Source organism: Typopeltis vanoorti, chromosome 11, assembly GCF_054136105.1.
Source record: "Typopeltis vanoorti isolate ZY-2024b chromosome 11, IOZ_Tvanoo_1.0, whole genome shotgun sequence".
Taxonomy (NCBI): Eukaryota; Metazoa; Arthropoda; class Arachnida; order Uropygi; family Thelyphonidae; genus Typopeltis; species Typopeltis vanoorti.
The window spans coordinates 13,698,174-13,724,612 of NC_143559.1; the positions used below are offsets into that span (position 1 = coordinate 13,698,174).

At 35.2% G+C, this 26,439-nt stretch overlaps 1 protein-coding gene across 1 annotated transcript in view; it reads right to left on the reverse strand.

Moving 5' to 3' along the window:
- The window catches only part of LOC150101312 (tyrosine-protein kinase Fer-like), a 272,304-nt gene that overhangs the window by 142,877 nt on the left and 102,988 nt on the right, over window positions 1-26,439 (reverse strand). Inside the window, exons 11-12 of the mRNA XM_090400764.1 lie at window positions 22,994-23,191; window positions 5,984-6,160 (exon numbers count right to left, since the gene is read on the reverse strand). Coding sequence (XP_090256890.1) covers window positions 5,984-6,160; window positions 22,994-23,191 — 375 coding nt within the window. The remainder of the gene's footprint in view (window positions 1-5,983; window positions 6,161-22,993; window positions 23,192-26,439) is intronic.

The window sequence follows — 26,439 nt, forward strand, 5'->3', positions numbered from 1 at the left end:
ATTCATAAAATATTCGAACCAAGGCGGGAGAGATAATTAAGTTAAATATACTCGGCCAGTATATATAATAACAACATATAAAGGAAGGGTAGTTGAGAGTTGGTTTATCTCCAATTCTTGAACTAATTCATATATAAAGTGGCACAGTCTTTAAATATAAATTTTCTTTATATTTGAATTAGAAATCAACTTGCAACCTATCCACTAGTTAAGAACATCGTAATAACTATGTTCTTAACTAGTTGATAATATAAAATCTATCTTATATTGGATCCGATATAAATAACTATATATCGGATCCAAAGTATAGATTGAGGAGAAGTAGGATCCAACAGTTGAGAGGATCCAGAGGCTAGTGACCAAGATGATAGCAGGTCTATGGAATGAACCTTATGAAAACAGGTTGAAGATTTGTGGGTTGCAGAAATTGGTTGATAGGCAGAAAAGGGGAGATATGATTGAGACATTCAAATTACTGAAGGGTTTCTATAGGATTAATTCAGAGGATATTTTTGAGAACAGGACTGGTGTTGGGAGGACTAGGGGACATCCACGGTAGCTGGACAAGAGCGTGGTTAGTTAGAGCTGGGTTTTTTACTTTTAGAGTGGTGAATGAGTGGAATAAGCTGCAGATTCTGTTGTGGGTGCTATGACAGTGAATGAGTTCAAGGCAAAGTATGATAGATACTGTATGAATGTCAAATAGTTGTGATGGACACAATGTTTAGGGCCTCCCTCGATGAGTCTAAGGACTCCTTGGAGTCGCCCATAATAATTATACATGTCCGCAAGGAGATGTGCTTTGCATTATGGGAGATGCTAAGACAAGGAGTGATGAGAGTTTGGTCCACCTTTACCACGAGTTGCCTTAGTCCTGAAGCTACTCCAGGGGCAAAGTTTGTTTGCTTACACTTGGATAAAGGATTAAACTAAATTTATTATAGTCTAACCAAGTGGGAAAAAACTTTCAACATGGGATATCAGAACAGACAAAACACATGTTCTGTGCTTTTTTACAGATGGCATGGCACATAATGTAATGTGGAAAGTTGAGGTGTGTTGTAGCTGTACAGGCTGTCAGCTGAAGTTCGGTGAAAAACAGGAGGTAAAGGTTTGGATGCCCATAATTGGTAGTGCAAGTCATGTTAGTATAAAGACTATAGATGTTGGGCAAGCTGATGTGGAATCCTCCCCCCTCCAAATTGGAATTTTTTTTTGGGGGGGGGGGTATATTTTTATTTTATAGAAACACATATTACAGAAACACTCAAAAGACCAAACTTCACTTTTCAAGCTACTTAAAACTCCAATAAGTGGAGAGATGGTCTCATGCCAGCTACTGAAATCCACCTCTTACCTAAAAACATTTATTTTTAAATGTTTTTAGGTAAGATAGATTTTTTTATCTGACACCTAATGTTTTTAGGTGTGAGATAGATGCTATCTACTCAAGTCTGTTGGATGGGTGGCCAACATCTATCTCCAACAGGCTAAAATTTCCAACCAACTTGGAAATCTTAGACAGCAGTCTAACATTCATGTGATATAAGGTTAAATCTGATAACTTCAAGGTTAGGTCTTTTTCATTAAAAGGTTTCACCATCACAAAAAAATCCCACAAAATAAAATAATCCATTTTTCTCTAAGTTTCATGAATTACAGTGTCTCTAATGGTCTGGCAGCTCTTCTAAAAGTATATTCTCTCTCATTTTTATTTTGCTAACTCATCTTCTGGAATGGGTGATATCAATAACATACACATAAATAATTTCTGATAAATTTTCTCAAGCTTCCCCTGTCCTGTTTATTTTCTTCCCTAGGAACTTGATGACGATACTCTGTTGCACTGGTTAATGCCACACAAAATTAATGTTTTATAGAAAAGAGGATTTAAAACTTTTATACTCAACACCTGAGGATTCCATTCCATTTTCTCTAGTGTGTTGGCTCAATGCCCTGTCACAGCGAAGTAATTTGGCTTCTTAGAAACGCAACTAATGCTCTGATAGTGCAATTAATCCTATCTGCACAGTTATTATTGCTCTCAGTTGCAAGTGTTCTGACTGGTTGCTTGTTTTGAGGATGAAAAATAAGTTTGGAGAAGAAAATCCCTGTCACCTTCATACGATACTAAATAAGCATCCCAGACAGGATTCAAATCCAGCCCCTTCTGGCCAAAGAGCCCTGCCAAAATTAAATCAGCTATGGAAGTTTGTAATTGAGGATCCAGGTACAATGTTTGAGATTTTACCCTCCCCCTCTCTCACTCACACACAAATACTAGCATCTGGCGTGTATATAAAATGGTCTAAAAGACTAACTTGGCCCTTTAATCTTCAGAAATTTAAAATCAAATGTATCATTATTGAACTTCTGAAACAGTGTGCATGTCACATAAAAACTTAACAAACAAACACAAGTTGCTTAGCTCCCCCCTTCTGGTTTTGCGTCCTTTATTCATGAAGTTACTCACTGTGCAAACCTTGTTTGCTTACACTTGGATAAAAGATGAAACTAAGAATATAATTTCTTGGCATCTTTAATTTATAATATAACCAAATGGAAAAACTTTCAACATCTATCTCTAATCCAGGGTATTTTAGTAATAAGGTAAGACACCTTTCGACTACTTGAATATGGAAATATGACTTCTGCATTGCATTTTATTCCATTTTCCGGAAGGTATTAAGTAGTAGTCAAAGGAGAATGGTTTTTGGATTGAATTGAATACTGTGAATAGTGGCAAATGTGTCTTGAAGATCATGCAATTTTGAATCAGTGCTCTTACCAAAACAGTTCCAAGTCCTGTAGAAGTGCCAGTAAGGCTACAACTGCACGGTAAGCGTTTTTTTTTTTTTTTTTTTTTTTTTTTTCCCAGGTCCACATTGACAGATATGGAACAGCAGCCAAATGAGACAACGTTTGAGGAAGTATACTGGGAATTTATCAGACTGGGCAAAGTACTCAACAAAAATTGGCCAGGAAAGGTGAAACTTTATGATATGTTTCCCCCGGCAAGTGTCACAGATGCTGACATCGAGAATATGGAAGATCAGTCAGAATCAGCAAACCCCACTGCTTCAGATTTTCAAGAAGTCTGTGTATGTAAAAAGCAGAGAACAACAGACAAACCACTCAAAAAGTACACAATGGAACAAGATGGTCAAATTTTGAGCTCCACTGCTTCTCCCAAAGAAAAGGTACCTCCGATTAAATTAAGCGAAAGAACAGTTCGGTTTTCAGCAACACTATAGTACTACCCAGCAAATCCACAGAATTGTGGAATATATCACCACCAGCTACAACTGGCGTCAATACACGGGAGCTGTTTTTCTTGACCTATCCAAAGCATTTGACAAAATATGGCACTTCGGACTACTACACAACCTTATCTCAGCCGGTATCTCATTGAAAATGGTACATTTAATCAGATCATATCTTCAAAACAGAACCATGCAAGTTAGAATCAATGGTACTACCTCATCTCAGCCAGAATACCACAGGGATCCCTATTGGCTCCATTGTTGTTCTCTATATACATGTCAGATATCCCGCACAACCCAATGTCATCCATCATGGCCCTATATGCAGATGACACAGCATTGTTAGCCAGATCTCTCCGACCACACCTCATTACTAGAAAGCTTCAAGAAAATCTTCTAAAATTAGAGACATGGTTCTCCGAATGGAGAATAGAAGTGAACCCACAGAAAATCTCAGCCATTCTCTTCACGAAAAGGTCGATATCACCTGTAGGAGATGTTTTACTATTCAATACTAAAATCCCTTGGCAGACAGAAACAAAATACCTTGGCATCGTCCTCGACAAAAAATTAACTTTCAACCAACACATCAAGGCTACGTGTGCAAAGGCATCGCCCAGATCTACCCCTTAATTAACAGGAACAGTAAGTTAAATGTCAGAATCAAATTGCTTTTATACCAGCTGATGATTCGTCCTATACTCACGTCTCTCCTGCCTGGAGCCACACCTCCACTTCCAACTGCAACATGTGCAAAACAAGTGCTTGCAAATGATTTCTAAATGCCCCATGGTTCGCCAGAAACAATCAACTTCATCGAGATACAAATGTTCCTTATATATTCTCTTTCCTACAGTCTTTAGTAGCAAAGTTCTTCCTAAAGACATCCATATACCCGAAGGATCTGGTTCGACAAGCTGTGGCATACGAGGCAACAGATATATTCAAATACAAAAGACCAAAAGCCATTTTAATTTCCTGTAGCGATGAATAATCTTCATGCTCAACCAGGGTGAGCATACTGCTCATAAAACTTTACTCTCACTGTAGCCATAACAGATTAGGGGGGGAATACGAAAAGCTTATTGCTTTACACCTAAAGTCATTAATGTCATTCCATTTTCCCTATTGTGATAGCTCAATGGTATCACTTCTGGGTCTGGCTCCCTCTGATGAGACCTCAAAAAAGGTTGAAACCAGTCTGTGTAATGGTCCTTCCAATAATGCATAGCATTATACATGTCTGAAAGGATGTGTACATTGCATGAGATACTAAGGCAACTGATGCGAAGTCATTAGCCTCTATTTATGAGTTGCCCATTCGTGAAGTTATTCATCTGCAAACTTTGTTTGCTCACACTTGGATAAAGGATGAAACCAAGGATATAATTTCTTGGCATCTTTAATTTATAAGGCTAATCTGGCAATGAATTTAACAATTTTATATGAAGTATAATTTTATACCAAGGATATTTCAGCACAAGCTGGCATGGTACTGCACTGCACTAGGAGCTAATAAAATTAGTTTAAAAAACTCTAAGATTTCCAAAGAACTCTGGTATTCAATAATCTACACTAGTGATAAAAAACTACTTTCACACTCTTTCAAACTCCTTTGCTCTGGCTGGACAGAAACTGTGAATAACCACAGATGTTCAATAATGAATGAAGAAAAGTTGATAATATATGATGATATGCTTTAACTTAGCAATGTAAATTATTAAGAGAAAGAAAAATATAATATCCATCTTTATTTTATATTAAGGGGAAAAATATTGCCTCCGAAACTTTTCAAAGTGATTGAGGGCTTACAAAAAATGAAACTGAGCCTGAGTTGCTTTTGTGTGTGTGTGTGTGTGTGTGTGTGTGTGTGAGTGAGTGAGTGAGTGAGTGTGAGAGAGAGAGAGAGAGAGAGAGAGAGAGAGAGAGAGAGAGAGAGAGAGAGAGAGAGAGAGAGAGAAACATACAGTAGTAGGGTAAGCCAAAAGGTATCTGCAGTATCTGGTATCTGGTTATGAATACGTAAACCAGAGGAGCATAGTTTTGTATGCCCCAAAAAAAAAAGCTTTTTTGGCTGGTCAACTAGCCATGTATGCACTCCCACTTCACCTCTTGATCACTGATGACCTTTCTTTCACAAAACAGAACCATAATTATTATATTATGCAGCTTGCTACTTCATCAATAATTATCCTACTGTCATTGAAACTAAGTGCAAAGAATTTTTTTTTTATCACTCACAAAATGACTTACAAGAATAGACAGCCCTGATTATTCTTTGCTAATGAACCTAGTTTGGCCATTTTTGAATATGTGAATTCATTGTATTTCACTGCAGTAACACAATGGAATCATAATGTAATACAATGCAGGTTACTGCTGGAAAAAAAAAAAAGAAAGAAAGAAAGAAAGAAGATCAAGAGCTTACAAAGATCTCTCAAATTTCTGCACTTGCAGAAATTTCAAAGCACACACTCTTGATCATCACAGTCATTACTGGCTAATTCGCTAATTCAGCAAGATACCTGGTTGAAAGGCTAAATATCTCATTTAAAATAATGTTAAATGCAGTCATATTTATGACTGTGAGTATATTCAACTGGTGTGTGTGTGTGGGGGGGGGGGGTACTTAAAGAAAAAAGTTTCTGTATACTTCATGGCTTATCCTATATTTAAAGAAGTTTATGTAAACAAAAGTGAAGTAGTAGAAAATCACTCACCCTTCCAATTTTTTCCACTAATTCAATATCATCATTATTCAATTCCCACCGCTCTCTCAAAATGGAAGTTTTAAGAATAGCTCGTGATTTATTTGTAACTGGTAGGCCAGAATGATACTGATAGAAAATTAGTTCCCTCACACTGGAAAATGCAGGTCCTTCAAATCGATATTTGTTCTAAGAGAAGATACACAATAACAATTTTCATTTTTCTATTTTATTACTTTTTTTTTTTTTAACAGCTAAATAATAAATGTGATGAAGACACAAACCAAAATAAATCAAAGTAAAAATTGCAGGTACTGAAATCAATCCTAATGCTTTTCAATTCAGCACAAATTTCACTCACTTTATAAAAGTTTTATAAAGTATTTATACATTATAAAACTTTTAGTGCTAGCAATTTCACAACTAAGTTTGTACGTAATACCTTGTCAGTTGTTTATTCACCTGCATCTTTAAAAACCAGAAAAGTGATTTATGAGTAAAAAAATCCAGACCAGATGATTCTTAAATGCTGATATCTAAAATAACATAAGAAAGTCACTGATTATCCAAGAGAAAGGATGGAATTTTCCATGAGTAAATACAAAGCAAACTTTAATTTTTACCTTCCCTTGCCAATCCTGCACTGCAGAATAATTCAGAAGGTCAAATTATAAAATTAGAGTTAACATTCTCACAGTGCCCTTCAATAAACAGAAAAATACAACTAAGTGCAAGAATAATAGAGGAATTTCTCTGATGAGATTTATAATGGGCCAGAAGGTTTCCTGATCAGCTGGCATAAAATTCTACTGCCATATATCATGCCCAGAAGTAGTGGAACTAACTCTAGAACAGTCTTCTTTATGAGGTATTCCAAAGATTACTACAACTTCCATTTCTTGTGTGTGGGATAGATATCTATATAAAATGATTGCATAATTTTAAAACTATACCAGCATGATTTCTTCTGTTTAATTTCCTTTGTGTGCACCACTTCTGATACCTTTTATAGGATATGTTTTGGTTTAAAGGCAGAAACAGACATGTAGGGATAACAATTAATTAACTTCTATTGAGTTATTATTATAAATATTTTTTCTGGAAAATTTTCCATATTACTCCTCTAAATTAGTCATCATCATCATCATCATCAAATTCCTGCTATGTATCCTCAAGGGGTGTACAGGATATGACAGTACTACATGAAAAAATTACATCATTACTAACTTCCTATCTACAATTTTCCTCCAAATCAGTCTGTTACTTGTCAAGACTCCAACATTATCAGATCTTATATTTCTATCGTCTAAGACACTTTGTACTGTATCAATCCACCTATATCTTGGTCTTCCTCTGGGTCGTTTTCCTGCCAACCTGGCAGAGAACTCTTGTTTTGCTAATCTTCGCCCATTCTGTTTAAGTGACCATACCACCTGAGATTAGCTCTGCTAACGCATTCCTGGTTGCTGACAATGTCAAGTTCTTTCCTAATATCCTCATTTTTAATATGATATTGCCATTGATGCCATCTGTTCACGCCTCTAATCTTTCTCAGGACTCTCATATCTGCGGTCTCTAGTCTTTGGTCAAGTGTTTTACTTCTGACCCAGCTCTCAGATCCATAAGTTAAAACTGGTTTGAACACTGTCTTGTATACAGCTATTTTAGTGTTCCGAATAATTTCTCTCTTATTCCATATGAATTTATTTAATTGGCTTCCCACCATACCAGATTTGCTGATTCTGTTGTCTATTTCTATATTTAATTTACCATCTTCAGTAAAAATTGTGCCTATGTAGATCATGTTTAATACCACTTTCCTTCATAATGTGATCCATATAGATAATGAATAACAGAGGGGATAATGTACATCCATGTCTCACACCAGATTTAACATTAAACCATCTTCCTGTACTTCCTTCAATTCTAACTGCTGACTTACAACTCAAATAAAGACTAAGTATTGCTTGATATAATGCCCCATTGACACCATATAACTGCATCGTATTGAATAGCTTCTCTCTTGGCACCTTGTCATATGCCTTTTCCAAATCGACAAAACTTAAATACAGATCTTTGTTATATTCCCATGCTTTCTCGACTATTTGTCATAAAGTGAAGATCTGATCCTGACAGCCTCTATTTGGCCTGAATCCAGCTTGTTCTTCACCAAGCTTTTCTTCCACAATTCTTCTCAACCGTTTCTCAAGTATACTGGCATAGATTTTGCCAGGAACACTCAGTAGGGAAATACCTCTGTAATTCTCACATTCAGTTTTATTTCCCTTTTTATATATGGGTACTATGAGAGCTCTACTCCAATCATCGGGAATTCGTCCCACTGTCCAGGCTTTCTGAATTATGCAGTGCAGCCACTGTAAGACTTTTATACCAGCATACTTTAGCATTTCTGGTCGAATATCATCTACTCCTGCTGCCTTTCCACATTTCAAGCCTTTGATGGCTTTTTCTACTTCAAGTATGGATATGTATTCCTGACTGCATGACTGGTCAGTGTTTTTTTATCACTGTGCTGTCATCACTGTTTGTTTCATTTAGCAATTTTTTGAAGTAATTACTGCATACTTCAAGGATATCTTTTTTTCTCCTGTTTTCATGTCACCTTTATCATCTCTAACTCCTTTTACAGCACTCTTTCCTCCATTTCTAAGCTTCTTCAACAACCTCCAGAATATCTTACCACCTTCTTGATATTTATTTTCTATGTTCTTGCCAAAGTCCTCCGATGACTTTTGTTTAGCTAGTTTTATACAGCGTTTCGCTTTCTTGCATTTGTCTCGGTATTCTCTAAGAACAAAAACTGACTATTTGCCAGGAACTTTTGATATGCTTTCTTCAAAATCATCATTCCCTTCATTTCCTTCACTGCCTCTTTAACTTCCTGTGTCCACCATGGAGTTCTGATTTTTTTATCCTTGCAGACTACCTCACCACATGCCTATCTGGCTGAATCAATCAGGGTTTTCTTCAAGGCTTGCCAATGAATCTCCAAGGTTTGGTTCCTGTTCTCAAACGCTTTCATTTTTTTCTTCAATAATCTTTGTGTATTTTAGTCTACAGTTCACATCTGAGAGATGCTCAACTTTTATTCGCTTTAAAACTTTCTTACATGTTATTCTTTTCAATATGAAATTAAATTTTTTCCTGCTCAAGACTAAATAGTGATCACTTCCAATTTCAAATCCTCTGTACACTCTGGTGTCCTGCACCAGGGAGAAAACATCACTATCAACAATAACATAGTCAATGAGACTTTTCTTATTCCTTGCCTCTTCTCTCCATGTGAATTTGTGCACAGTTTTATGTTGGAACATGGTGTTAGTAATAACCAATCCATGTCCTGAGCAGAAATCCAACAGATATTTGCCATTATTATTAGCTTTGCTCTTTTCTCCAAATTTTCCCAAAATATTTTTGTATGTCTCGCAATCATTTACTACTGTGCTATTTAGATCCCCAACAAGGACCAACTTTTCCTTTTTCATTGTGTCAGTTGCTTTTTCTCAAGTATCAAAAAATTCCTCCACTTCTACCTTAGTAGAACCTTCTGTGGGACCATAGGCACAAATAAGTCTCATTGTCCAGTTCCCCATTCTCATATTTGCCAACATTACTCTACTTGAGACTGACTGCCATTCAAGAAGATTTGCCTATTTAGTGTTGAATAATATGGCTACTCCTTCTTTTCCTTGATTGTCATTGCCTGAATATAACATTTTGCATTTATTGCTTAGAAAGATCTCACCAGTTTTGGTCTTTTTTGTTTCAGTCACCTCTATTATGTCGATCTGGTACTTATCTAATTCCTCAGCTAGCTCCATTTCTTTGCCATTCAGGCTTCTTACGTTGATAGTACCGATCTTTAACTCTGGTGATGTTGAGTTGGGGTTTGTTTTCAGATTTGTTCCAGTAGCTGACTTTTCGCTGTTCGCCCTGGCTCCCTGGCAAAAACAACGGGGGCCTTGTTTAACCGGGCGATGCCCCAGCCGGCATGAAATTTTGTCATGTACCATCATTTTTTATTTTGGTTTAACTAATAAGAATACAATTTGGTCGGCTAAATCCCAAATTGCCAGCCCATCCTCGTTTGTTCAGTATCAAAGTAGATACCCAACAGGGTGCACCACGAGAAGGTGAGGACTGGACATTAAGTCAGAAGCCCTGGTCGGTTCTCTGCATTCCTTTAAAGGCTATGTGGAGGTCTCCTCTCAGTTATACAGCTTTGACCCTTAAGCACCCCTCTCTAAATTAGTGTTAATTTTTTATGGCTATTGTGCCTATATTTCTTAATGAATATCATATTCCTTGTATAATGTCACTGACTTTTTCTACTAAACTTATTTAAGGCATTATTGATGTTTTAGAGACATAGATAAACAAAAAAAAATACATTGAAGGACTGAAAAAAAGAGAGCGAAAAGGCTTCACTTCGGTGATGCAAAATTATTCAAATTAAGTGGATACTGAATCGAACAATATTTCAAAGCCAAATAGAGAAGCTACAAGAGTTTCATGCCGAATATAGAAACTATAAAAGTTTTGGCAGATCCAAGCGCGAGCAAACCTTTCATGACAGGGGCAAATTATAGTAAAGGCAGAGTAAGCTCTGATCATTATCATTAGTATTTCCCATTATGTAAAACACATCTCCTAGCAGACATGTATGATGTTATACATTATGGGGGGTGGGTCACTACCCAGACTGGTTTTGACCTTTGTTGAGGTCTTGTCAGTGGGAGCCAGATCCAGATGCAAGTACTCAGGTTGAAGTGATGCAGAACTTATACTTTACCATACAAGTTGCCAAAAAAGTGTCACATCACAAAAGGCACCAAGAATTACTGAAAAAAAAAGAGGACCAAAAGGCTTCACTTCAGCAATGCAAAATTATTCAAATTAAGTAGATATTGAATCCAACATTAGTTCAAAGCTGAATAGAGAAACTACAAGAGCTTCGTGCTGAATAAAGAAACTATAAAAGTTTTGGCAAATCCAAGCGTGAGCAAACCTATCATGACAGGGCCACGACAAATGATTTTGCATCGTCGAGTCAAGCTTTTTGGCTCTCTTTTTTTCAGTAATTCTTGGTGCCTTTTGTGATGTGACACCTTTTTTGGCAACTCGTATGGTAAAGTATAAGTTCTGCATCACTTCTACCTGAGTATTTACATCTGGGTCTGTCTCCCACTGATGAGACCTCACAAAGGTCGAAACCGGTCTAGGTAGTGACCCCCCCCCAATAATGTATAACATCATACATGTCCGCTAGGAGATGTGTTTTACATTATGGGAAATACTAAGGATAGTGATCAGAGTTTACTCCACCTTTACTACGAGTTGCCCCTGTCATGAAAGGTTTGCTCACATTTGGATCCGCCGAAACTTTTATAGTTTCTATATACGACTTTGAAACAATGTTGGATTCAATATCCACTTAATTTGAATAATATATCGTCATCATCATGCATATCAAGGATTTAGGCCTAGAGTGGCCTGTTCTGGCCTTAGAAGTCATCGTTGAATCTTTTAAGAGGACGTCCTAGTTTTCTTTTTCCTAATGGCTTGTACTTTAAGGCTTGTTTTGGTAATCTTTCTTTTTTCATTCTTTGAATGTGTTCCATCCATTTATGTTTATATTTTTTAATTTTTTTTTCTATTACTGATTCTTGGTTTAATTCTTTCATAATTTCTTCATTTCTTTTGTGATCAAATGGAGTATACTTTGCAGTTTTTCCTCATAAACTTCATTTCTGCTGTTATTAATCTTTGTTTGTCTTTTTGTTTTATTGTCCAGATTTCACTTCATTCCAATAAGATGGGTAGGGTTAATGTATTGTATACTTTTAGACTAGTTTGTTTTTGAACTAGGTTTGGTTTAAATAAACAGTTAATCACACCTGTTATTTTTAAATATTTTGCAACTTTTAGGTTTAATCTTTTTCATTTTCATATGTAATCATACATCCTAGGTAGTTAAATGAATTCGCCTGTTCTAAGATCTCGTTATCTATTACTATTTTAGTTCTTACTGGATCTTGTCCTTTAAAGATCATAGTTTTTGATTTTTCTGTTGATATTATCATACCATAATCTTTGACTATCTAATTGAGATCTAAAATAGCTTTCTGTAAGTCATCTTCAGAATTTGTAATTATTATTTGGTCATTGGCAAAAAAGGAGTGTTTAAGTTCACAGTAGGAGAAAGTTTAATGCCTTGACAGTAATTTTTATTCCATTTAAGTAAATATTAAAAAGCGTCGCTGAGAGGGGACATCTCTGTCAGACCCCTTGGTTTATCTCTCTCGTATAGGATATAGCTCGTCCACAGTTTGTAGATCTCTGCTTGGCGTCTTGCCAAGAAGAGTCGATTCATGCTGAAGGGGAGAAAGAAATGAAGGACGTACGAATTGGTCACCAACATACTAAATCACATGCCTTATAGGTAAAATTTTCCAACTGTTATACAAACAATATAGTTAACTACAATGATCATAAAAGAGAAGTTAATTTTCTGACGTGTAATAATAAACAACTCATCCCACAATACAGACTGATTACCCTATTATCAGCATGGATTCTCCTCTTGTTGACATGCACAGAAGTCTCGAATCTGTGGGTGTACTATAGCTCATGATTTAATCTTATTTGCATTTGATTATTTTCATATATACTTATGATAGCTTTTAGGATATTATCTGGTACTTGTCTTTCTTTTAATATGTTAAATAAAATGCTTCTTTTAACTTTGTCAAATGCTTTTTCGAAGTCAATAAATGCAATGTGTATTTCTAAATTGTATTCTCTTCTTTTCTCTATTATTAATTTTAGGCAAAAGGCTGGGTCTATACATGATCGTCCTTTTCTAAATCCATTCTGTACTTCTGAAATAAAGTTTTTGGAATATTTCATTAGTTTGCTATTTAAAATTCTGCTATATATTTTGTAACAGGAATTTAGTATACTGATACCTCTATAGTTTTTAGGGTCATCTCTACTACCTTTTTTAAAGATAGGAAATCACAATTGCTTTTTCCCATTCTATTGGGGGAGAGTTACCAGTTCAATAGATTTTATTTAAGAATAATAGGAGTCTTTCTTTGAATCTTGTTCCTGCATATTTATATAGTTCTGAACCTAGATTATCTTCTCCAGGTGATTTTCCATTTCTTTTTTTTTCAGGATGATTCTTCTTTAGCTATTTCCTTTTCATTAAATGTTTGACAGTTATCTTTTTTTAAAATATTTATCTGTCCACAATTCTGTGTTTAATTTTATGTTTTCTTTAGTATCTGCATTTAAGTGTTTCAAAATCTTATATACATTGGGTCTTATTTTATATATCTCATGTTCTAATTTAGAAACAAATTTGTTCCATGATTCTCTATGTCTTTTTCTGACTTCTCTTTTAGCTATGGCTCTTATTCTTTTATATTCTATTTCATCTTCTAATCTTTTACTGCTTAACCATTTATGATAGGCTTATTTCTTTGATTGTATCATCCCATATCTTCAGTTTTTTTCCTTTTATTGAATTTTTTGGTCTTTCCTAAGCTTTCATTTACTGTTGCATTTACTATCGTTTTTATATTAAGCCATTCTATTTCTATTTCTTCATTTTGCTTTATTTTATCTAGATATTGGTTAATTCTTTGTTCATATAGCCATTTATATTTGTGTCATTTAATAGTCTAGTTTTATAAAAAAATTTTAAATTTTCTTTCTGTTCTTGTTACTTGTAGCCATTTAGGTGGTAATCTTATTTTTATTTTAACGAGGAAGTGGTCACTACTTATTTCATATCCTCTATGAACTCTAACATCTAATGAAAGCTTTGATGTCTTTTCATTTAAGATAAAATAATCTAATATTGATTTCCATCCTCTTGCCGCCAAAGTATATTTATATATGTCTTTATGTTTATAGAAAGAGTTTGTTATTTTTAGGTTATTATAAACTACAAAATCAATCAATTTTTTACCATTCCTGTTTAGAGTATGTTCTCCATATATTCCTATATTATTATTAATTTTCGTGTTTCCAATTCTTGCATTTAATTCTCCTGCTAAAATTACATAATCATTTTTATTTATTTTATTATATATATTTTGTAGCTGATTATAAAATTCAATATTATCCTGTTCTCTTCCTTCTTCTGGGGCATATAAACCAATTATTTTAAATAACCTATCTATTTTTATTCTAGTGTCTATTATTCTTTCATTCCATAATTTATAATGTTTTAACTATTTTGAAAGGGAGTTATGAATCCAAATCATGACTCCTGCTTGTGATCTTTGGTCTCTGTCAACTCCACTGTATATCACATTAAAATTTTCGGTTCTCATGGTTCCTTTTAATTTCTTTTTTGTTTCAGTGATTACTGCTATTTTAAAATTTCTTTCATTTAATATTTGGTTTAATTCTATTTCTTTACATGCTATTCCTCTTACATTCCAGTTTGCTATATGTATTATATTTTGTCTTTTCCATTTTCATTTTACCTTTTCTATTTCAGGATCATTTTCCATAGATTCATTCCGATTACCTTTTTCTGTCAGCTTAAAAGTAGAATTATGTTCTCCATGTCAGGTGACTAGCCTGAGGATGGATAGTTCAGTGGTAGGGCTACTACCTTAAGGCTTCTGAACTAGTCTTCTTCCAAATTTAAACCCATAGGAGGAATAGGGTATATTGAAGGGGAAAGAGTAGATTATAGTAGAATAGAGTAGAATTATAGTAAAGGTTTATAGAGGGGACATAGTTATAAGGCCAGAAATGGATAGACCCCATGGCCCTCGACTCTAATAGCATAAGGGTCATAAAATAAGAAGAGTTGGCTGATAAGGCCTTATAGAAAAGATTGAAGTGAGTGGATCTTCCTCAAAGTAGAAGAAGAGGATAGATCCAGTTAGGAGACCATGGGAGTGCCACTTCCCTTACGATCAAGATGACTGCCCCTTATTGCGCTGCTGGTCCACGAGTCCTTATTCAGTATATTCGGATCACCCCATCACACACACACACACACACACACACACACACACACACACACACACACACACATATATTGATTCAATATATTGAATAATATATTGAAGGAATAATTTTGGATATACTGTTGTAGGATGTTTGAGGTGTCTTCTTTTGGAGCAGCATCAGGTGTGTAATGATAACACATTTATATTGCCTTGATTACCTTGATGGACCCGTGTTTCACTCAGGATTTCTCCATGAGTGCAGGTCACAAAGATGCCTCCAATGATCTCGATCTTGAGCATCTCTTTTCCATGTTATACCCATAGATTTCACTAGTGGATCTTCCCATCTTGTAGGTGGTCTTCCTGGTTTTCTCTTTATTCTAGGTTGCTAGTTGAGTATTCTATGTGTCCATCTGTTATCCCCGAGTCTGGCTATGTGACCTGCCCATCTCATCTTGCTTTCGTATACTGCAGTTACCACATCTTTTAAGCCTGATCTCTTTCTTAGTTCCATGTTTCTAACATGTTCCATTCTGATGTTACAAATCCTGCGTTCTATTGCACACTGAGTTATTCTGAGAGTCTCTTCTTCTTTTCTTGTCGTGTTCCATGTTTCTGATCCATATGTGAGTGATGGTAGAATATCACTACTAAATAGTTTTGCCTTCGGAGAGATGTCAAGATTTGGATCAGTAAGTGTTTCTTTTAGTCTGTTGAATGATAGCCATGCAGCTTTCATTTTGCTAGTTCTTCAGATAAATCGTTATTCGTTTTTATTGTTTGTCCTAAGTACTTGTATGAGTCAACTTGTTCTATAGGGATGTTACCAATACATAGGTGACTGTCACTTGTGTAGATGTTTTTGATCCATTTTGTTTTTTCTAGATTCATTTCTAAGCCCATCTTACTTCTGTTTGTGTATACTTATTCACCGATTTTTTTCTAGGTCTTTTGGGTTGTGGGATATCAGTACTAGATCATCAGCAAGCATAAGAAGTTGTAGCTTTTCACCATCTATGCTTATTCCTCCGTTTAGGTCTATTTTTTTTTCAGAATGTATTCTAAAGTGCTGGTAAATAGATTTGGGGAGATCACATCGCCTTGGCGAACCCCTCTCCTTATATTTATATTCATAGGTTGATCAAATAGGGTTATTTGTGTGGTCTGATTTTTGTTAATTTCTTTTATCATATGGATATAAGTAGGATCCACATTTATTTCCAGTAAGGCACTGATGATTGCATTGTGTTCTATGGTATCAAATGCTTTTTTAAAATCAATAAAGAGGAAAAATTGAGGGATTCGGTATTCTCTGCATTTTTCTGTTAGTTGTGAAATGACCTGGATATGATCTATTGTGGAGAAGCCTCTTCTGAATCCTGCCTGCTCTCTGCTGGAGTTGTCTTCTAGAGTGTTTTGGATTCTGTTCAGTATTACTCTGTTCATGATATTATATATGTTAGAGAATAGACAGATTGGACGATAGTTTTTTTTGTCTTCCTTGTTCCCTTTTTTGAATAGAAGTATAGTTTTTGAGGTTTTCCATTCCTCTGGAATCTTTCTTTCTTTGAAGTACCATGTGAATCTGGCAGCTAAGGCTTTGAAAATAATTAGTCCACCTTGTTGGATTTCTTCAGCCTTAACATGATCAAGTTCTGAGGCTTTTCCTTGACTCATTTTCTTAAGGGCATGTTCTATTTCTTCTGGAAGTACATCTGGTATATTGCTTGGTTTTGGAATGATAGGTTCTGAAACTTGGCACTTAGTTGCATAGAGATCATTATAAAAATTTTGCACAATTTCTTCTATCCTTTTCCTATTAGTATGTTTTTCTCCATTTTGATCCTGTAAAGCAGATGGAATTGACTGTTTAAAATTTAAGTCTTTCTCTATTTTTTTCAGGTTGGTTTTTGCCTGCACTGCTTCTCTTAATTTTTGTATCCTGAAAGCTTTGTAGTCTTCTGGAATTCTTTTCCTTAGTAATTTACAGATAATTTTGTATTCTAGAAAATTTTCTTCAGATTTCTTCAGTTCTTTTCTCTTTTTCAGTTGTTCTAGAGTTTGAGGCGAGAGTCGTTCTCTTTTTTTTTGTTTCACAGGAATTTCTGATTTTTTTTGCACTCATTGAATTTATTAATAAAGTCAATGTAGTCATCATTTATGTAACAGTTTTTAATAGTCCATTCAGTCTATGTACTTCCTGAACTTGTGGTAGTTTATTTGTTTGGGTTGTCTTTTATGGTTTGATGTTGCCCTGATATGTTGTTCTTTTTTGTGGTCTATTCTTATAATGGCTCTGAGGAGTCTGTGGTCAGAATCTATGTTGAAGTATGTTTCGCCTATTGTACCAGTCTTTTACAGTCCATTAAAATGTAGTCAGTTTCATTTTTTATGTCTCCATTCGGTGATTGCCAAGTCCATCTTCTTCCTAGGCGTTTGTTGAAAAAAGTGTTCATGATAAAGAGTTGTTCAGCTGCAGCAAATTCAGCTAATCTCTCTCCTCTTCTATTTCTTTCTCCTAGGCCATGTGGTCCTATAAACTTTTCATCTTCTTTTCCACATCCTATTTTGGCATTAAAGTCACCACCAACGAATGTGTATGTTGACTTATAATTTAATGCCTGTTCAAGATTCATGTAAAAATTTTCTATTTCTTGATTATCAGCTACAGATGTTGGAGCATAGCAAGATATTAATTTTATTGTTATATTGTTCTCTATTCCAATTACAAGTACACCTATTCTTTCAGATATGATGTTACAAGAAAGGATCGACTTGGTGAGCTTAGATTTAACAATGAAACCCACTCCACCTTGTTTGCCAGTGTTTGAGAATGCTCCGAGGAGTATCTGTGAGCCATTGTACCATCTTGCTGTCAGTTCTTTCAATCTTTTTGTTTCATTCACTAGCAGGATATCCAATTTGATATTAGTTAGTTCTTTGATTAATAAATCTATTCTGTAGCCTCTTGCCAAAGTTCGAGTATTGAGGGTACCGATTGCCATTTTTGTAGATTTAAGAGGCGGCCTGTTTTCATCTGCGTGATTCTTAGCACCCCTGGCCACACAGGACTCAGGGCCGTTTCTGTTGTTGTAGTGGCATCTTTGCTGTGGTGGCATATACACTTCTCCCTGACCAGGGTTCTGAAGTGTTATAACACATTTATATAACACTGTGAAAATATGACAGAAAGGAAGGTGGAGATAGAAATATGTATGAGCTAGAAATGCAGATTGTAGTATGTGAATTGAAAACTCAGTTTCCAAGGAAGGACTATAAATTCATCGGGAAAAGGAGAAGGATAGAATATAATGAATCAAGATTAAGGGTGGGAGTAAATGGATGTGAGCCGTTTCAACTGAGTGTCATCTTCAGAGCTCATGGGAAAAGTGGAGGCTATGTCATGCTGATTTAGAGTTTTTGTCTTGGGTTTATCTGTGTTGTTTTCCATTAGCTGGAATCTTGATTTAATTTTCTTATTGTGAAGTTTCCAACTCTCTGAGATTATATAGGAGTGGTAATCGTTTATGGAATTTTTGTCACATTTTATGGCTATTGTTTCCAATATGACATACTTTCATTTTCTGTACATCTGCTATTATGGCTTTGTTGATTTGTGGGGTATATTTCTGTTCAAGAGCATGGGCTGCAAGTTTTGTTTTCCCAGTGTTTTGTTTTTTGTTATTACAGTTGCTTAAGCAATAAGAAACCAAACGTATTCTCCAAACCAAACTGTCCCCAAAATTCAAATTGGAGAAAAATCCATTGCCCACCCTTACATCCAGGACATCTCAGAAAAAAAAATTGTGTATTGTTTGAAAATATGCAAATTTCCTTCAAGGCTTATAAAAAAAAAACACTTTTTTTTCATTTACCAAAATATCCTCTTCACCTCAATCATATCATTCCATCCACAGTATTTCTTGCTAGTTCAAGTTGACATCCTGGTAAAAGTGAATGCAGAAAATACATGCAATTTCTACTCTACAGCCAGTGATGTTGCATTCATTAGGAAAACAACCTCTCTACTATTAGAGCTGTAAATATAAATCTGCAGAATTGTTTTGGAAATTTGCAACAGCTCTACAATGTCCTCCTAATCTCAATAAATATGAGTGCCTCATGCTACCAAAAAACTGCCATGCTATCTTAATGAGAGTTAAATAGTTGAACAATCAAGATGATCCCTCTTCATGGTTACAGGATGCCAGTAAGAAGTGTAGGGTCATGCCATTCTGAAATCAAAGCAAAATATTAGCCAATAATAACTAAACAGCCAGTCCAGTTGTCTATGTAATTAACACACCAGCATCCAATAACAGGTTGTATGTTTGAATCCAGCTGTAGACATGGATGATCTTGTTTTTCTTTAGGTGGAGATGAATTTCAATGTTCACCACTTTATTCAATGGAGGCTTGAAAGTGTTTGATTCACCAGAGCAAGGTTTCTGAACTATGTAAAAATAGATTTAAAAAAAAAGAAGAGAGAGACACACTCTATAGGTGCTGCTGGCTAGCCTTGGGTGTTGACAGTGGGAGGCCTAAGAATTAATGTTTTTTTCCCTAAATATAGGGAAGTTTAACATAACTACATTTATTTAGATCAGGTTGAATCCCTGCATCATCCTTTTAACTTTAATTAATTAACTGTTCTGATATTTTGTCTCTATCACAGAAGCATCTTCTGGACTACAATATCAAAACTGTAATAACACACACAAAATAATAAGTGGAAGAAGTTATGCTAGAAGCCTAAAGTCTTACAAAAGGCACACTCTATAGGTGCTGGTGGCTAGCGTCAGCTGTTGGGTGCCTAAGCATTAATGTTTCCTAAATCTAGGGATGCTTAACATAACTACATTTATTCAGATCAGGTTGGATCCCTGCATCATCCTTTTAAGAAAGGCCACCCAGTTAAGTTCCCTAGATAAACTGAGTTTCCACTACCATACCGTTTAGCATTGCATGCTATGATATTCATGTATAATTGACAAACGAGTATTAAAGCTTAGGTGCTGATTTATGCTCATAATTAGGTTTAATGGAATGAATGTAGTAGCACAAAAAAAATAATTAAACACAAGTTCAATCATTATGATATTTCATCTCTTACAAAGACCTCTTCTAGAATACAATATGAAAATTGTAATAACAAACATAAAAGCATACCAGTCTGGTTGGTTGAGTGGTTAGATCTGCTCTCCAATCAACAGGCTGCAGGTTCGAATCCTGACATGGGTCTGATGTTTGGAATTGTCTTTATGTGTAGAAAATGGTCTTCATTTCCCGGTGTGAGATCACTGCTCCAATTACTGGAGGCCTGAAGTTGCTTGAAAAAGTTATGTGGTCTCTAGAGCAGGGTTTTCTTATTTAAATAAATATATATATATATATATATATTAATAAAAACAAGAAAAAAATTCTTAGCCCACCCATGGTACAAATGTATTGGGTTGTTGCAAATGAAATGGCCATTGAATGACATTCAGGTTTCTACTGGTTGCTAAAGAAAGCAACCTGAGGTATATGCAAATTTTTAATGTCATGTGATAGCATCGCACGTGGGTGATGCAATTGTAGTATTTGTTTCTTTCAACGAGAATTAAATATTGAATTCTACTGACATCAAGTCAAATCATGGAACCCAGTCAATTAAGGTTGCTATACCTTTACGAGTTCAAATTGGGAAATTCTGCAGTGGCTGCAATAAAAAACATCAATAAAGCATTTGGTGGAGGAACAATTAATGACAGATCCACTCGCCATTGGTTTGCAAAATTTCGCTCAGGAGATTTGAGGCTGCAAAAAGAATCCCGTGGCCATCGTCCTTCCTCCATCGATTCGAATTAATTAAAGGATTTAATCGAATCAGATCCACGATAAACTGTACAAGAGATCGCCCAGACACTAAATGTACACTTCTCAACTGTTTCACGGCACTTGGCAATAATAGGAAAAGTAAGGAAGATCGACAAGTGGGTGCCTCACGAACTCATTGATGAAAACAAAGTACGACGTTTGGAAGTGTGCTCTTCTCTCTTAAGAAGTAAAGAAGAAAGGTTCGTGCAACGAACTGTGACTGTGGATGAGAGTGAAAGATGCTCCAGGAAGGACTCCAAAGGCACCTCGGCATTGGATGCCGAGGTGCCTTTACATACAGTAAACAACATGGTGGTCTTCTGCTTGTGTTATTCACTACTCATTCCTTCCACAAGGTGAAACGATAAATTCAGCTCGATATTGTACAGATATGTGGCAAATGCATGACAAATTGTGCCTCAAGCAACCAGCACTTGTGAATAGACATGGAGTCCTATTGCTTCAGGATAACACCCGACCACATACGGCAGTGTCAACCATACAGCAAATCAACAATTTGGGATATGAAATTGTGACTCATCCTCCATACTCTCCTGACATTTCCCCAACAGATTATCATTTTTTTTTTTGGAACTTGAGTCATTTTTTGTCCAAGAAATGCTCTGCCAATGATGCATCAATTTATCAGGTAGTGGAGGACTTCATCACTTCCAGAGACACTGAGATTTTTACAAATGTGGTATAAATGACCTTGCTACATGCTGGCAACAATGCATTGATGCTGCTGGAGATTACTTTGATTAAAGAGGTATTCTTCTTCTTTTTCAAACGTCCTTAAAATTGGCCATTTCATTTGCAACAACCCAATACTATAGGTTTAATAAAACTCCTTTCATGGGTTGGGGCCATATAAAAAGTAGAAAAAGCTAGACTAGAAGCCTAAAGTCCTAGGCTTCTAGTCTAACTTTGGGGGGGGGGGGGGTGCTCTCTATGGGTGTTGGTGACTAGCCTTGGAAACTCCCCTGTCCAATAATATCGCATTATTAAAATCTTTGTCGGTAGAGTCTGTAACCTAGGTTCCACTCTTCCCCCTCAATGCTGAACTCCTAAAGATCCACTCCTTCCACTCTGTCCTAGATGTTTACAAAAGTTCCTTGTTCTTGCAACTAGTCATATTATGGACAAAATGGACAAACCAGTACATTAGCCAAAATTGCTTTGGAGAAGATAAGAAAACATCAACCATCACAACTGTGGTAGGTGAGGTTTAGCTGACTGTGTCTTGGATATCTTGCACAGAATCAAATGGGGGAAAAATTCTTTAAGAATCAGTAATTGATTTTAAAAAAACTTAAACTAAAATAATTATGGTTGTGTTAAACTTCCCAAGAGTTAGGAAACACTGATTCTTAGGCCTTCAGCATAACAGTCAAGGCTAGCCACCAATACCCATAGAGCATCCCACATAGGACTTCATGCTTCTAGCATAACTTCTTCCACTTATTTTATGTCTATTATTACAGTTTTTATACCCTAGAAGATGTCTTTGATAGAGGAGAAATATCAGAGCAATCAAACCTGTGTTTAAATTTCAGAATGTTAAACCTGTTTTAATATTTCTCTGTACTGTATTCATTGCATTAAATCTAATTATGAGCAACAATTAGCCTAAGCACTCATTAATTATTATCTCTATACATAATTTTCTGCCTTTAAACAAAAATGTGAATGAAATACCATGTTAGTGACATTTTACTAGTGTAAGACCATTAGTACACCTTTTGCAGGTTGGCCTGAAATCCAACCTGTGAATTATAAGGCCACATCCTACTGATTAAGAAATCTGTAGGATCTATTAGCTTTCCAGAGAATTATTATGATATTTTGTTCATGAGCCTTAATTAAAAATATAAATCTACATCATAAATTAATAATCAAGTATAACTTGTTTTTGATTAAACAACTGAACTTGTCTGATCAGTTTAAAAGAATGCTTATAACATTGATATATAATTCAGAAATATCTGTATCAGTGTGGAAATATTAAATTTCCCTAAAGTAGAATAGCTACTGCTTGGATAAGAAGTGACCAGTGAGCAATATGCTTATCAAACTTAACATTTATAGTGCAACAATTTAATTTTTATAATGTTGCAATATTAAATTTTTAACATTTTGAAATTTGAAATAAACAATTACTCACATCATACGTTGTTTGTACAATAAAATGCTTATATCCCTGCCAGCAAACTGAAAGCACCAATTGTTTCTCTTCGTTTCTCATTGTCTCTCTAACTAGAAAGTCTCCCTCATTAGCGAGCAAGCGCACAACTTCTTCACGAGGAAGAACTCCATGAAACCACTCCTCTTCTTGTATACTTTTGTTAGCATTGATGAACACCTAGAAGTGATTATATAATATGAAAATATAAAATGTATACATACATACTATAGGTTCATATCTAAAATTTTTAGACAATTATTCTATAAAAAGAGAATGTTAAAAACAACAAAAAAAGCAATAAATAATACAAATAAAACTATTTAGTTAAATTATTCCAGAAGGAAGTCTATGACAAAATTATCATGCACAGGAACTGTCAGTGTTTAAAAGACCATTCTGATATGGAAAATTTATTACTATATACTGACCACAAAACTGATACATTTTTCTAAATAGTCATCATCACTTTGCTCATATGTATCCCCCAAGGGGCGCTCAGGTTACTATGACAGCACTACATGATTAAGGTTCCATTATTATTAATCTCCTATCAACAATTTCCCTCCAAATCAATTTATTACTTGTGAGCACTCCAATATTGTCATATCTAACATTGTGCTTTTTAGGCAATTCTGACTGAATCAATCTACCTAGTCCAGTGATGGCAAACCTATGACATGAGTGTCAATGGTGACACGACATGACATTTTGGGTGACACACCAGCATTCAGCAACACCCAACAAGAATAAATATCAATAAATGATCAGTTTGGCAGAAATTTTAATCAATTAGGTATCTTGATGCAGTAGAATACACTGCTATAGAATTAAATGATTTCCAATAGCTATGGTGGGAAGTCAATTGAATAAATTCATATGGAATAAGAGAGAAATTAGTTGGAACACAAAATTAGCTGTATACAAGACAGTGTTCAAACTTATGGATCTGAGAGCTGGGTCAGAAGTAAAACACTTGACCAAAGACTAGAGACCGCAGATATGAGTCCTGAGAAAGATTAGAGGCATGAACAGATGGCATCAATGGCAATATCATATCAAAAACAAGGATATTAGGAAAGAACTTGACATTGTCAGCAACCAGGAATGCGTTAGCAGAGCTAATCTCAGGTGGTATGGTCACTTAAACAGAATGGGCGAAGATTAGCAAAACAAGAGTTCTCTGCCAGGTTGGCAAGAAAACGACCCAGAGGAAGACCAAGATATAGGTGGATTGATACGGTACAAAGTGTCTTAGACGATAGAAATATAAGATCTGATAATGTTGGAGTCTTGACAAGTAACAGACTGATTTGGAGGAAAATTGTAGATAGGAAGTTAGTAATGATGTAAATTTTTTTTCATGTAGTACTAACATATCCTGTACACCCCTTGAGGGTACATGGCAGGAATTTGATGATGATGATGACGACAAATTGAAGGATTAGAGCTGCAGTTAGCAGAGTTCCAAGCCAGCATCTGGCCTCAAGTGTTTGTTGATCTGAAGTCTCAACTTGAGGATCTGGAAAGAAATTGCCAGCAAAATAAAGAGTGTCGCTACCAACAAGAAATTTTGAATGCTTGGAACTGAATACTGCAAACTTTTAGTACCCTTAAAAATCTAATGGCTTTACCCACAATGTTTCCCTCTACATACTTGTGAGACCTTATTCTCGGCGTTAAACAACATTAAAATGGACAAAAGAAACCAACTGACAAATGAAGTTAGTGCTGCTTGCTTGGGCTTGAAGTGCAAAAAGTACCTACCTTCAATTTCAGACTTATCCATTAAGACTCAGCAACAAAAAAGTCAATGCATTCCATTTTTTTTTTTTCAGTTCAATTCAAAATTACTATTAAAAGTGGAATAATTTTCAATGCATTATTTTAAGCCCAATTATCAGTGTGCATATCATTTTCTCTATTGTAAATCACTGATTTTTCATTATTTTACATGGGCCTGAGTTTGTTTTACTTGTATTTCATTTTTGTAATTATTTGAGGTTTCAATATATAACACCACACATGACTGGACTGTATTTTTTTTTTTAAATAAATAAATATGTAAACAATTGTTTCTCTTTTGATCGCAGGGGGGGGGGGCAAATCTAAAAGGTTCGCCGTCACTGATCTAGACCTTAGTCTTCCTCTGGGTCTCTTTCCTGCCATCTAGACATCAAACACCTGTTTTGCTAACCCATTCTATTTAAGTAGCCATATCACCTTTCTGCCATTGATGCCATCAGTTCACTTCCCCCATGCCTAAATAGCTGAAATTTTTCTATGCTCCTGTCTATTTTCATAGTTTGTCTTTTTATTGCTGATTTTCATGCCAAATTTGTTACAGCTGTTATTCAATTTAGTTAGTGAATCCTGGAGACTTGCACTATATGTGTTTCTTTAACTTTTCCGAATAGTTATTATAAGATTATTCAAAGTAATAATGATTAGAGAAAGAAATAAGTAACTTTAGCATGAAATTCAGAATCAAGGTGCCAGTACAATGAAATTAAAGGATTGTTTAAGTTTTCAGAGTTGTGTGTAAAATCTCACCAGAGAGGATAAGTAATATATCATCATCATTTGTACTCTCAAGTAGCACATAAGGAGTACATTGCTAAGTGTGTCACAGTCTGAAAAAAAGTTTGAGATCCCTGTTCTAAATCACTATTAAGTACTATGATAATACTACATAACTAAGTTTACATTATTTTAACCAATTTTCTTTCAAATTGATGTATAACATCTCAGATAATTTAAATTTTTATATGCCAGTCTTCCAAGTCAATGTTTCTCAAACAGTGTACGGTGTGTATGTGTGAGAGAGAGAGAAGTATGCCAATAAATTTTATTACTAAAAATCTTTTCATTCAAATTGCCAACAATAAATAAACAAATTCTGTGCTTCCAAGCAGGTTCAAATTTCACACCGAAAACAAGGTACTAGCATAATAAAATTTAAAATCTCTCTTAAATTTTTAATTTTTGTCAGTTTTTACTATAAAAATATATATTGTTATAGAATTTGGATATAGTCAATGTAATATAAACTGTAAAATCATATAAATTTACAGTTAATTACACGGAGTTCCACATGAAGAACACAGGTGGGCCATGGCAGAAATTTGCACTGAAAAGTGTGCCCGTTTCAAAAAAATTTGGGAACCACTATTCTAAGTCACTATTAACTATATCAATCCACATTAATCTCATCTTTTTCTGAATCTTTTTTGTTGCCATCCTAAACAGACCATCCTTTCCATCTAAACTTGAGATTTTGTTTGAAACTTGTTTACATAAAACCAATCTCAATCATCAAGTCACGTGACTGGGGAGCAGAGCAGGAAGAGAGAAAGGAGAGGTCGCTGTTAATAAATAATTTTAACAGAATATGAGCATTAGCCACACTTAAATAACTTTCACAGCTA